The sequence below is a fragment of the Dicentrarchus labrax genome, unplaced genomic scaffold, assembly GCF_905237075.1.
Source record: "Dicentrarchus labrax unplaced genomic scaffold, dlabrax2021, whole genome shotgun sequence".
NCBI lineage: Eukaryota > Metazoa > Chordata > Actinopteri > Moronidae > Dicentrarchus > Dicentrarchus labrax.
In genome coordinates this window covers 31,889,805-31,902,437 of record NW_026136713.1, presented here as the reverse complement: position 1 = coordinate 31,902,437, position 12,633 = coordinate 31,889,805, and the positions used below count along the sequence as shown (strand labels likewise).

Below are 12,633 nucleotides of genomic sequence, written 5' to 3'. Positions count from 1 at the left end.
TGTGTTTTCGTTACGTTAGAATGAGCCTTTTCCTCAGGGGCGGATCTAGAGTGGGTGACAGCTGCCTCGCCAACCCAGCTGTCACCCTGTTTGGTGTCAAATGCTATTAACACATATAATTTAATCTTCTGTTATGGCCACATTATAGACTCCGTGATAGGCATAAAAAGGTATGTATTTGTAAAGATTTGGAAATAAAACAATGTATTGATTTCTAATGCCAAATGTAGATATTTCTATTCAACGTTTTACTAATGTGCCACAATAATTTAATGTTTTTTTGTTAAAATTTGGGGGCTTTTCCAAGCAAATATTGATATATGTGACTGCATTTTTGACATCCCATAAAGTCTCCATGTCACCCTCGGGCCACCACAGGAATATTTCTCTAGATCCGCCCCTGCTGTATTTAGGGGGTCCTCTTCTACGGAGGGCACCACATTTCTACTTTAGCCCAGAATGGAAAAAACAAAGCCCTGGCTCTATATGGGGCCTGTAGTGCGTCTTTTGTCTATTGCTCTGCATTTGGCCCAGCTTGCTAAGAACATTATTAAGTCCTTTACTGCTGTATCATAGACATTTTTCAAGTATTTGTCTATAGTATCTAATATTTTAACCATTTACCTTTATTTATCCAGGGTAAGTTGACAGACAATACGTTCTGTTACTTTGGTTCATTTGACTCAAGAAGCAAGAGAACTGATGTGGCAAGCTTGTAAATTTTATTTTCATGTGTAAATGTTTGTTACTGATTGTATTTTCTCATCCTTTTTGTTAATGAAGAAACAACAGAAAAAAAGCATTCACAAAGTAAGAAAACATTTATAGATACATACGTACATACAATATATTGATGTGATAAAACACAGTTTCACATGTAGGCGACCTGGAGTAAGCAAGAACCTCTCTGGTCAAAGGGATTAACAGCAAAATCCAGTATCAAAGATGTCAGGAAGTATCTGATTTCTAACTTTCTTAATCACACCTGTAAGCAACATGACCGTTTGTCCTTTAAATTTTAAAGATTTAAAGACTCTCTTTACTCAAAAATCCATTTACAGACTTGTAAAATATATCTTTTATCTCATCTGTTGCCATTTTGACCAAAAAACTGGTCATTTTCTTCCAACATTTCCAGGGGGAGCTCTGACCTGCCAGACATCTTCGACAGTGACTTCTGCTGCGAACTCCAGGCGTGTGAAACAACCATGCATGTTGGATGGGTGAGTGTGAGAGGAAACAACTGTACACTGACAGAGAGAGAGAATACATTTACAGTTTACAACGTATGAACCACGTGAATTTTACCACTCTGTTGCAGGCACAATGAAAAACAAAAGTAAGAAACTGAGGCGCCAAACAAATCACCGTTGTTAGAGACTCACAAAAAAAGTAAAATCAAAGTCACTCAGAGACTGACGATGGATTGTTTCCACTTTCTGAATGATGATAAAACTGGAATGTTTTCAGATATGACACATCTGTCATTGGCTTTTCAATCCCTGTTCACCATCCTGCTTAATTTAAACTCTTATTTTGGTTTTTCAGCAGCGCCAACATGAACATTATGCTGACAACAGTGGTAAAAACACACCGTCTGAGCAGAGTGTGTGTGTGTGTGTGTGACAATGTGTGTGTCTGAAAACAATTAGACTAAAAAGAAATAACAATGTACCTCAAATATTCACACGCAGTCGATCCCACCCATCATTACCCGATACTGTAAAACCTCCACGCAAACTTTTATTATTGCTGCTTCTTCATGGCACAAATAATAGAAACAATACATCGTGTTATTCATACTATTATGTTCTCTTTTGCCATGCAAGCTCACTACAGTACTGCTTCTATATTAGCTTATATTACACAGAGCGACAAAAGAAATCAGAGAACAGAGCAGGTTCATGTTTGATTAGTCACACACAGTGCCCGACTAACTTCTACAGCTGGTTTTACAGTTGGTGAGTAGATACAAAAGGGTTATTATTATTGTCATTATCACACAAAATAATGGTTATGATAGTAATAGCAATATTTATAATAAAAAAACACATTCTCAGGGCATCACAAATATAATGAACCAAAGGGGGCCAAACGTAATGTTTGAAATAATTTAAACATTTCTGACATTCATTCCTTCGGGTGTTTTTTTATGTACAGTATATATTTATATTTGTATAGAAGTAGTGCTTCATTTTTAGAAATACAAATGAAAAAACACAAAAGGGCTGCATTCTGTGAATGCTGTGCAAATAACATCTTTTTACATCAAACCTTCGAACTTTACCGTCCTGACAAACACAAACACCTCCATCGTGTTCTTCACAAGCACTCACAAAAAGTTCAACTCTTGACTCACTCAAAACTTTGATTTCAAACCATCTCATCTGCCGTCCACTGACAGACAAAAAGACTGCAGTCAGCTTTGATTCTGGCAGTTAAATGTACATCAATTCAGCAAAGAAAAAAAAGTACTATTTTGTCTTATCGGCCTTAAACATCTCACAAGTAACGAGCCAAAGAGGTTCTGATAATAGAACTTCACCTGCCAACACAGCCGGTGTAATAACTTACACACATCACACTGTGACATCTTGACTCCTATCTGATATAAGACAACATGGCCTCTACGGAGAGGAAGAAGATAAACAAAGAGAACAAGCTTATTGGCATGCACCACACCTCAAACGTTCTCCTCCTCACCTGCCCTCATTTTACCTGCCAGCAGGAAATGAAACTTCACTGGGACTGCAGGTTAGACCGAAGAGAAACACAGCCGAGGGTTGTTGTTGTGTTCTCTCAGCATCGTAGACATCATGCTACATACTAATCAGACCCTCCGCACTGACTCGCCAGTTGGGGAAAAATATCAGTGAACCACAGACGGAGTCACTTCTCTGTGTTTAAAATCAGTGCTGGCAGTGTTGGCACCTCATTGATACAATACAGCCTTTAAAGCTACATTCAAACTTTAACCAACGTCAGTAACAGTCGCATCAGCTGCACAGCAACTGCTGACTGCGTCGTCACTGACATTCAACACACCGTCAGGCTGACACTGCCTGTAGCCAACATGCTTTTGGTTTCAGAGAAGAAGCAGCAGCAGCAGCAGCAGCAGCAGCAGCAGCAGCAGCAGGGACCAGATACTGGCTCCTCTCCTCAGCATTTATCACCCATAATCCCTCAGAAACTAACACGCCTCCATGCAGCAAACTGAACAAATGGAGAGACAAAATGTCATAAAATCTCTTAATCTGAGTAGAAATGTTCCCTATGAGCATCTTCAGTCTAATGCTGCCTTTAAGTGCAGTCAGAAATATCAAAATCACAAGCATATGACGTCTGAGCTTAGGGCGACTTAAAAGCAGCATTTTCTTTTTTGCAAGAGGCTCATGGGAAACCAAGTTACTTTGCAAACACCAGCGTACGCCAACCTAGTGTACATCTTACTGACAAATATTGCCAAAAAACCTAAAGGAAATGCTGAGGAACAGAAATAAATGAAAAGCAAAATCAGAAACAGGCGTTTCTCCAAGGTCACACTGGGAGTTAATACTTTTTTTTTTTTTACTACGTACTCTATTTCATTCAAGATAAACATGAACAGCAGTGTCTCACAAACATGTATGTCTACACTTCTTTTTTTAACAAGAATACACAAACAAACAAACTTGTTTTTAAACCTGTGAATGAATTTTAAAATCAGTCAGAAGGTGAAGCATCCAGGACGTTAAATAAAGTTTTACTGACAGAATAAAAGAACCAATCACTCGCACCAAAGAGGCTGCTTAGAGAAACCGTGGCCCCCCAGGAGCGAGACGAAAAGAGGGACTTTTCACACAGTGCGACGTCCTAAAGAAAGAACAGGTGTCTTGAGTGAAGAGTCTAAAATGCTTCATGCTGTTCAGCATGAAGCAAAAATAAACACGAAGAAACCAAAATCAACACAAGAAAAGTTCTTGAAATTAAAAAGTCAGAAAGTTGTTTTTTTTCTCACAAGTCGAAGAAATAAGAAGACAAGTGCAAAGTCTCGAGTCAACATTGGTGGAACGATGATGAAGACAGACAGTGAAGATGATTCCTTTTTTCCCTTGTTTTGAAACAATTCGCAGTCAGACGAGGCAGCAGAGATCAGTTGTGGCTGACAGGAGTGATTTTAAGTTTATATTGTGGTGGTGCTGCATTCATGAAACATGAAAATGGCTGTAAAAATGTACGTGACCCTTTAAAGCGGTTAATTAACCTCAGAGACTGTAATGTCCACATTACTGAAATCTGAAATCACAGACAAGGAAAATATCTGTAGTCACATATAGATAATCATGTATTTAACAAACAAATGTAATGATCTGAAGTGATTTTGTGATCAAAATGCTTAAAATTTGCCCTTTTTGCACTTAAAATGTGTATTTTTAAACACTTCAATGCATATCGCTCACTAATGGGGATTCAATAGTCCCAGGACCAAAGTGTCATGAACTTTTTCGCCAAAAGATTAAAGTATTAAAACCCATTTGAGTTGTTGTATGCCATGAGACAACAGTCACCATGTTGTTCTTTTTAATTTACTGCTTACTTATTACTTAATTTTATTTTTTTTACTGGTCAAAATAAAATTCCCATCCCTAATCTGATTACTGATATTAGCAACAACCAGTGTTTGGTTGCAGTCTGAATAGATACTGTACACATAGCTCTTAACAGTGCTAGGTGAATACTCCAAGAACCAAACCTGTGCTTTGGTTTCTGTAGTTAAAACGCAGGTTGAGTCCCTCAAAAGTTCACTGAAAGTTGTCCTGGAACTACAAACAGTGTTTAAGTGTTTCAGTTCAATCCTAACTTACTGACTTTAAAGTTCAATTTTCCAAAGTAACTCTGAACCAGCAAGTCACTCTAATTTACTTTCCTCCATGACATAAATGCAGCACACCAAGTCGTGAACATGAAGTCTGACTGAGCGTCTTGATGTCGACTTCCTGTCAAGTCATGTGACGATGATGCTGGAGTGTTTATTAAGTCCTCCAAGGTGTGATGGCGTCTGACAGACTGATGGACACCCTTGGCGGGTCCTCGCAGCGGTGATGAGAGCTGATGTGTGCCGTGATGGCGAGTATCTGAGGGGTTGCGAGGGGGAGGGGTCTAGATGGACTTGGAGGAATCCTGTTTGCTGATGAGAACTTCCAGGAGGCGGAGTTTGGCCTTGATCCTCTTGTACTCCCGGTACTCCTCCAGCATCGGGACCCGGTCCTCCTTCTGAACATTTCTATAGCAGAGGAGGGAGACAGAGGAGAACAGGTTTTATTTTCCTGTGCTGAAGAAGTCTCTGACACACACTTACTGTCCCTACTCCAGCAGCTACTGAACCTCTACAGAGCTCTGTGGGGCTGCTCAGAAATAAAGGCAGTTATCAGCTCTCTCCTGACAGACACGGCAATCTGTCAACAATCTGACAGCGAACACAGGCATCGGGCATTTGTATGTCTCACAGTGGAAGTCAGTGGACTCAGCAAGGAGCAAGGATGCCTCGCAAAAGACAGTTCTATGATGGTCTCCCTCCGCGATGCTTTCGACCACAGCAGTTGACATTCCTGATGCCAAAAGTCTGCCTCTAGCCAGTCCTGCCTGATCACATTATCAACTCATGCAGGTTGCGGTTGGGGTTCAACATGAAGTCTGACAGGAATTTAAGGCATCCTGATCCCCTAATCTGCCGATTACTTTCCGGGACATATATGGTCTAAATCTTGACTTTTTTAAGCTGCTAGGAACTAACGGTGACTCATACCTAAAAATAAAATGTTCTTTACACAGCTACATTAATTGCTAAAATTGCAGCATGTGACCAATGAATGTAGTGCTCTTCCTGGTTAACAATACTGGATTTCAGTCAACTTTCATTAACATAGCGGATTGTGCTGCATGTGTCTGCGTGTGTATCCACCATATTCAATTGTTCAGGAGAGGAACAACACTGAATTCATGATGCGGACAGTCTGGATTTTGTTCTGTGCACGTGAACACCTACCTTCCATTATGCTGATAAAAATCTTCCTCAAACGCTCGGATGGTCTTCCTCAGTTTCTTCTTCTCTGCTCTGGCCTTCCACAGCTGTTCCAGCAGCTCTGGCCTGGAGGATGATGGGAAACATGAGAACACAGTTACTGTAAAAATGCTGTCATAATAATAATAGAACAGTTTGTTCTCTCAACTGACTGAAGCACAAAAATGCTTAAAATATTTGTGTTAACAGCAATCAATTAGATCTTGGCCCATAAATTAAGAATTGAGTCTGGAGAGAGCAGGAGGGCTGGAAGTGAGGTCACTGTGAGCAGGAAGTAAACTGTGGTGGCGTGAGGGATCAGCTGTCAGGATCATGTCCAGGTAAGCGACCTGGATGTACAAACCTGATCTGATGAAGAAGATTAGAGGCGTGTGTGTGTGTGTGTGTGTGTGTGTGTGTGTGTGTGTGCGTGTGCGTGTGTGTGTGAGCTACAAGCTCGGTGACACAATAACCAGATTACAGACTCAGCAGATAAAATCTGTGTTTTCTGTCTCACGTTGTTCCTGCCGGTGTCTGCACAGTCAGCAAAGTTGGAGATAATCAGATCTTGTTTGAGGATGAGCTGATATTAATTAATTAACTCCACTTCTACAATATGCCCAAGCTGAATAATCCAAAATTCTTCAACCTGAGCCTTATTCTCATTATTCTGACTGTGGGACAGTCTGCATTTCAAATGCCTGTCTCACAGTCTAAACGACAGCAAACACAGAAAGTATCCCCCTTCATTAGCTATTACAGCTAACTGCATAGGGAACCACTACAGGAGCAATTTGCCAGCTGCCCGTCCATCTGCCCACGGCAGTGTGTCTCCACATGTGAGACTGTTGGCCGCCTTACATTTAGCTTGTGTTTGATGGAGAACGTTTACGTTTTAGTCTTCAAAAAATACTGATTGTTTATCTATTGAACTATTAATGAGGAAGATGAGTCAGAAATAATCATGAGAATTAGATTGTTGGAAACTATTTTCATTTAATTGTAATGTGAATGCAAATAAGTGATATGTGATACAGGTGTACCACGAGGATGTACGTGTGTGTGTGTATGTGTGTGTGTGTTCTTACATGGACGAAGCGTTGGAGCTGGACAGCCGCAGGTCCAGCGCCAGCCTCCCCGACCCCTCCTCCAGCTTGGCTGTCATTGGACAGTCGCTCTGTTGGTCAGGTTGGTTCTGGCTCCTCACTGGTCTGTCGGTCGGGGTCACAAGGTCAACGGCCATTATGACTTCGGAGCTCTGCATCTCCCCACCGCTGCTCTCTCCCTCCTCCTCCTCTTCTTCTTCCTCCTCCTCATCTCTCTCCTCCTCCCGCTCATCTTTTTCTCCTCCTTCTCTTTCCTTCCGCTCGTCCTCCTCCTCCTCTTTGATCTCCTCCCAGAAATGAGCGGTTTCCCCCTCAATGATTGGCTGGAGGGTCTGAGTTCGTCTCTTACTGGAGGGGGACATCTGGGGAAGAGAGCAACAACGAGAGCATGTGAGCAAGTACTTTATGTAGACTTAAATTGTTTGAGTGTTGTCTATATTCAGTTTCAAGTTTACACGGTACACCTGGTGAAAACTACTGCAGTCTACAACAACATCGCCGTGTGTGTAGTTCTAGAATAACAGCAGGAGTATGTGGCTACTATAGTGTTACAGATGTGATGTTGTGTACGTACTGTGACAGGTGTGATGCTGACTCTGGTGAGCATCTGTTTGACCAATCTGTAGCGATCGTAGAGAGGCTTCACCACCAGACGCTCCTCTCTGGTCACCTGACAGAGAGAAAGAGAGAGAAACTGTTTAGAGAATGTTTAAGTGAGGGTTTTAACACAGCTTCACAAAACAAATGAAATCTGGGCAGGATTTAGGATGTTGGGAACTTACCGGTCGGCCATGCAGGCCCTCGTAGTGCAGCAGGTTCTTTTGTAGGACCGTCTTCTCACAGGACAACTGCTCCTTGGTCATCTTCTACAGAGACAGAGACAGAGACAGTTAATCATGTAATAGTGATATTACCTTTAACTAAACACACTCTGGCCACACTGTTCCACTTGTTATGTTGCTCAGCTGTGATCTTCCACAGTCAGTGCACATCAATGAGCTGTCAACTGACAATGTGACATCTTATGCAACACAAGTCAAACTGTTAAACACCGTCATTGTCAATGTAATGTCTACATGTTTTACGTATTTTGTGTTGCAGTAGTACAATAAAAAACCTGCGTGGGTGTGCAGGGGGTTTAACATGAGTCCTATTCCAGGCTCTGAAAAAACAAATGTCCACTAACCTTGATGTCATCAGGCCAGCCATCCTCCTGCCTCTTCCCTTTGACCCTGCACTGGATCAGCTCCAGTGTCTCCTCGCGGGTGGGACGCTGACCCTTGACCTCAACTGCTGCATTGTAAGCGCCTTGGTCCAGCGTGGAGCCGAAGCTCTTGGGTAAGGTGTTGCTCCGAGGACGAGTCTGGGGTCCAAGCTCACTCTCTGCACGGTGTTTGGCATCTGGGGAGGGAGGAATACAGTGATGAGGAAAGATATAAAGCAGAGAAACAAAGGGGAGGGGGTACAGGGGGTGAAGTACAAGAGAAAGAACCAGGAGAAGAACAGCGTTGCAGAGAGAGAGAGAGAATGGGGAGAAGATCTTCAGTCAGACAGCACATACATGTTTCACTGTACGATCAGACATGCAGGAGTCTGACAGCTGCAGTGGTTAAAGTCAGCCAGTCACAATATGAAGAGAAAAAAAAAAACATGCTTAGACAAGAGATACACCCCGAACAAAACCACACCACCGCACACAGTCAAAACCCAAACACAGCAAGCAAAATTTCCTGAACATTTTTCTACCAGCGTCTGACTGTAAAGCTCCTGAGCCAGTCTGATACTTATGAATGAGACATACTGACATCTCTAGATAAAGCATCACATTACTCTGCAATGATGATTTCAAGTGTATTTATTTCCCCTGTGCAAAAGCATATATAGCTACGGTTTGCAATTGTACTGAAATTGTGCTGTTGTTTCCTATAAATTAAAATATTATTTAAAGATTCATAGCAAAAAAAATGTTTCATTATGTGCAGCACTTTCCCCTATGTGATAATGTTGGAATAATGTCCATAGTATGACGTTTTAGAGTGTAGTTTTAGTCACAATGACAACTGGTCAGCGCTATAGTCAACGCTGAAACATACATTTCTTTTTCGATAAACACCCCCCTTCAAAAAATGTAATAAACTGATGATCTCTTTCTGGTGAATCCTCTGGTTAAACGTCTCGTCCCAACATGCGGTTTCAACAGGAAAAACACCAAAGCAAAGAAACAAGATGCTCTCACAATGCCGCCTCATTGTGACTGTCAGTAGTGTATGTATTGTCTACTTACTGAGGGGTTGGTACTTACTGAGGTGATACGTTCTAGAGCTCAGGCCTGAGTAGGGGTGGAGCGGGGGGGGTGAGTGTGTGATGGGGAGGTGAGCAGATAGAGGAGGAGGAGGAGGAGGAGGAGGAAGGGGAGGAGGAGGGAGCATGGTGGCGTCTGTATGAATGGAGCAAAGCCTGGTGCCTCAGCGTGCTTCTGGGTAAAAGGTGGTGCTGGCGTCCTGGTTGGCCGATCGGTCAATCAATCAATCAATCGGTCGTTGGGCGGAGGAGGAGGGAGGAAAGTGGAGAGCGGGTGCTCGCGTTATTGTTGTTTTCAATTTTGATTTGAAACAGAGAGAAATGTTTCGGCCACTGCGTTCTCCGAAAAGGAGAGCCGTCACCTCACATAGAGAAGGTGGACGAGTGTAATGGGGTTTGTTCAGAATGGTGAAACGATGCACAAGAGACACGTCAAAGTGTAGAAATCAGTAGTCATCAGTTAATTAATCAGTTAATTAATGTTTTAAATTCTAATACCTGTGTTTGGGCTCACTGACTGGCAAGAAAAAAATTGTTTAACAAAGGACAAAAACTTCTTAAGTCCTAATTTGAATTCTGATCATAAAGAATATTATATTTTTGTAGATTATATAGATATTTTTATTTCCAAATACTTTGCTGTTAATGGTTTGTGTTTAACTTCAAGTCTTATCCACCGTTTTACCTTACCAAATTCACCGCAGAGGTAATGAATGTGGGTTCACAAGGACGCACCAGCACACTGGAGGGTGGGAGCCACGCATGTGAGAGCCACTTTAACTCCTGCCATGTGCGTGTCTGTGTGTGTGTGTGTGTGTGTGTGTGTGTGTGTGTGTGTGTGTGTTAGACCAGCATACATGCGATGTGGTTAAAAACAGTCAAAGGTTTGGAGTGAAGAGGGTCAAGCTGTCCAGCATGGAACAGGATGGCACACAAACACTACACATCTAACCCCGACACACACGCGCGCGCGCGCACACACGCACGTACACACACACACACACACACACACACACAAACACAAATGCACATTCACAAGAAAAAGAGTGAGTGGTTCTACCTTTAATCTGCCTGCGGATCTTGGTGAGGTCGGTCATCCATTTGAGGACTTTAGGGTTAGCTGCCTTGTCTCCATGAGAAGGCTGCAGACAGAGGAAGAGAAAGAGGTGGTGTGTTAATTATCTTATTGTACATAGAAATAAATATAGAAAAGAAAGTCTTAAAAAGTATAAATATTTAGTCATCAGGACTGATTCAGCACGAGGCATCAAGCAAAAATCTTATTAACAGCTACATTTCAATGGCTGTTTGATTCTATGTAAAATGGTTATTGTCAGTAATTTCAGAATAAAACAGACTGACTCATTTGTTAAAGGGGTTTTCTTTCAAACCTCATACATTGCTGTTTCTGTTCTCCAATCAGCTAGCTGTAGTCACTTATGGGCTATGGCACTATTTACAACAAATACAATTTATATTTTGGCCTTTTCTTTATCACTAAAAAGTTTTAGTGGTACGTCAGATCATAAACTCTAAAACTGTAAAATAACCAAATTGTCCTGCAAGCTGTTGATCACTTGTATTAACTTTATTTCCAATGGTATGTTGGCTTGTTATATATGAAGAAGAGAGAGATGGAAGAGAAAGAAAGATAGGAGACAGAATGAGTCAACGGAGGGAGGAGGAGCGAGATGTAGCTATTTTACTTTTCACATTTTATTTTTACCTTATAGTTCCTCTCCTTCTCAAACTGCTCTTCAAACTGTTTAATTTTCTTCTTCAGGTGCTGAAGCTTCTTGGTGAGTTGGTGGGTCACTGAATCTCCTCCTCTCATTGACTCTTTGGAACCAAATGATGCTCGCCGCGGCCTGGAGTGAAAGGAGGAGGAAACACGAGTATGAATGAACTGCCCAGAAATTCAACATAATCTTACACTTCTGCTCTAATGGACCAAAGAATTACTGTTGGTGTGTTTATACACTTTACGTGTAGTAGTAATGGCAGCTCCGTCTGCAGCTCATTGTACCTCTGTGCTTTAGTGGGTGAGGTGGCGTCCGGGTCCTGCTGGAGGAACCGCTGGGCACTGTGCGCTCCAAAGTCGAGAAAGCGGCGTGCCAGGAGGTGAGGGTGGGAGCGGGAGGAGGAGGGGGAGGCATCTTGCCCTCCATCCTCCTCGTCCTCCTCGCCTTCCTCCTCCAGGGGCAGCGGTGGGAGGGGAACCATGCGACCGGCCAGTGGGGAGAGCTGTGCCTCGCCGCTGTCGTTGTCATCCTGCCAGGATTTGTAAGCCGGGACGGGGTCTGCAGAGAGGAGGAAACAAATAGAGAGGAGGGAGTCAGAGAAAGTTAACAGAGGTCAGGAAAGGAGGGAGAGAAATGATAAATTTAATCCCTGGCTAACAAGAGTATTACACGTGAGGTAAATGCTGTACATGTCAATATGATACAGACAAAAGCTGCCTGGGAGTTGGCCGCTGAGCTGATACATTCAACAACAAATTAATTTTCTTATTCAGTACCCTGCTGACTCACTCTTCGCCTGATTAACGGTGTCCTGACTATCAGCACTATGCTAACGAGCTGAGTCGAGGGGGGAAAAAGGAGGGGAAGGGGAAGGAGGAGCCGGAAAGATAATGAGACAGGGTTAAGAAACTGAGAGTGAGGAGGAAAACAAGTGTTAAGAAAGGAACGGTGTCCTGATCAATCTGCCCAGTGACCCTGCAGGAGGAGGGAAGAGGAAAGACGACACCAGCTGTGTTATCACATCTGATGGGGGGAAGAGTGTTCCACATGCAGGGATTTATTTGTAATCAGTATCCTAAAAGCACATTTTAAAATGTGAGAATATATTAATAAAGCTTCCTGTGCTTTGTCCAAACCAACAAGCAACCACAACAGAATAAAAAACAAATCAATGAGAAAGGATGAAAGGACGGATGGGTGGACTGGTGGATGTGTGGACAGATTTAACTACTTACCATGGCCTTCTTTTTGCAGATGCATACATGAGAAGTCTATGGGAGGGAGGTGGAGATGGGAGGGGGGTGATGCTGTTTGGATGGAAGGAGGAGGACGAAGAAGAAGGGGAGAAAAAGGAGGAGGGACAGGGAGAGAGATAGTAGAGAAGAGGAGCATTGAGGTCAGTCATTCATAACTTCACTCACTAACATTCATTCAGTAGCGTGTG

General features: G+C 42.5%; 1 protein-coding gene across 2 annotated transcripts in view; it reads right to left on the bottom strand.

Annotated features, from left to right (window-relative positions):
• Positions 1–700: 700 nt before the first annotated feature.
• fam13b (family with sequence similarity 13 member B) overlaps positions 701–12,633 on the bottom strand; it is a 69,903-nt gene continuing 57,970 nt past the window's right edge. The window contains exons 14-23 of one of the 2 annotated variants that reach the window (XM_051419434.1): positions 12,425–12,496; positions 11,474–11,747; positions 11,174–11,315; positions 10,508–10,589; positions 8,333–8,547; positions 7,929–8,012; positions 7,721–7,816; positions 7,129–7,508; positions 6,026–6,127; positions 701–5,263 (exon numbers count right to left, since the gene is read on the bottom strand). In XM_051419434.1, the coding sequence (XP_051275394.1) occupies positions 5,140–5,263; positions 6,026–6,127; positions 7,129–7,508; positions 7,721–7,816; positions 7,929–8,012; positions 8,333–8,547; positions 10,508–10,589; positions 11,174–11,315; positions 11,474–11,747; positions 12,425–12,496 (1,571 nt within the window). In that variant the 3' untranslated portion in view covers positions 701–5,139. The remainder of the gene's footprint in view (positions 5,264–6,025; positions 6,128–7,128; positions 7,509–7,720; positions 7,817–7,928; positions 8,013–8,332; positions 8,548–10,507; positions 10,590–11,173; positions 11,316–11,473; positions 11,748–12,424; positions 12,497–12,633) is intronic. The other variant, XM_051419435.1, reaches the window with a different exon arrangement.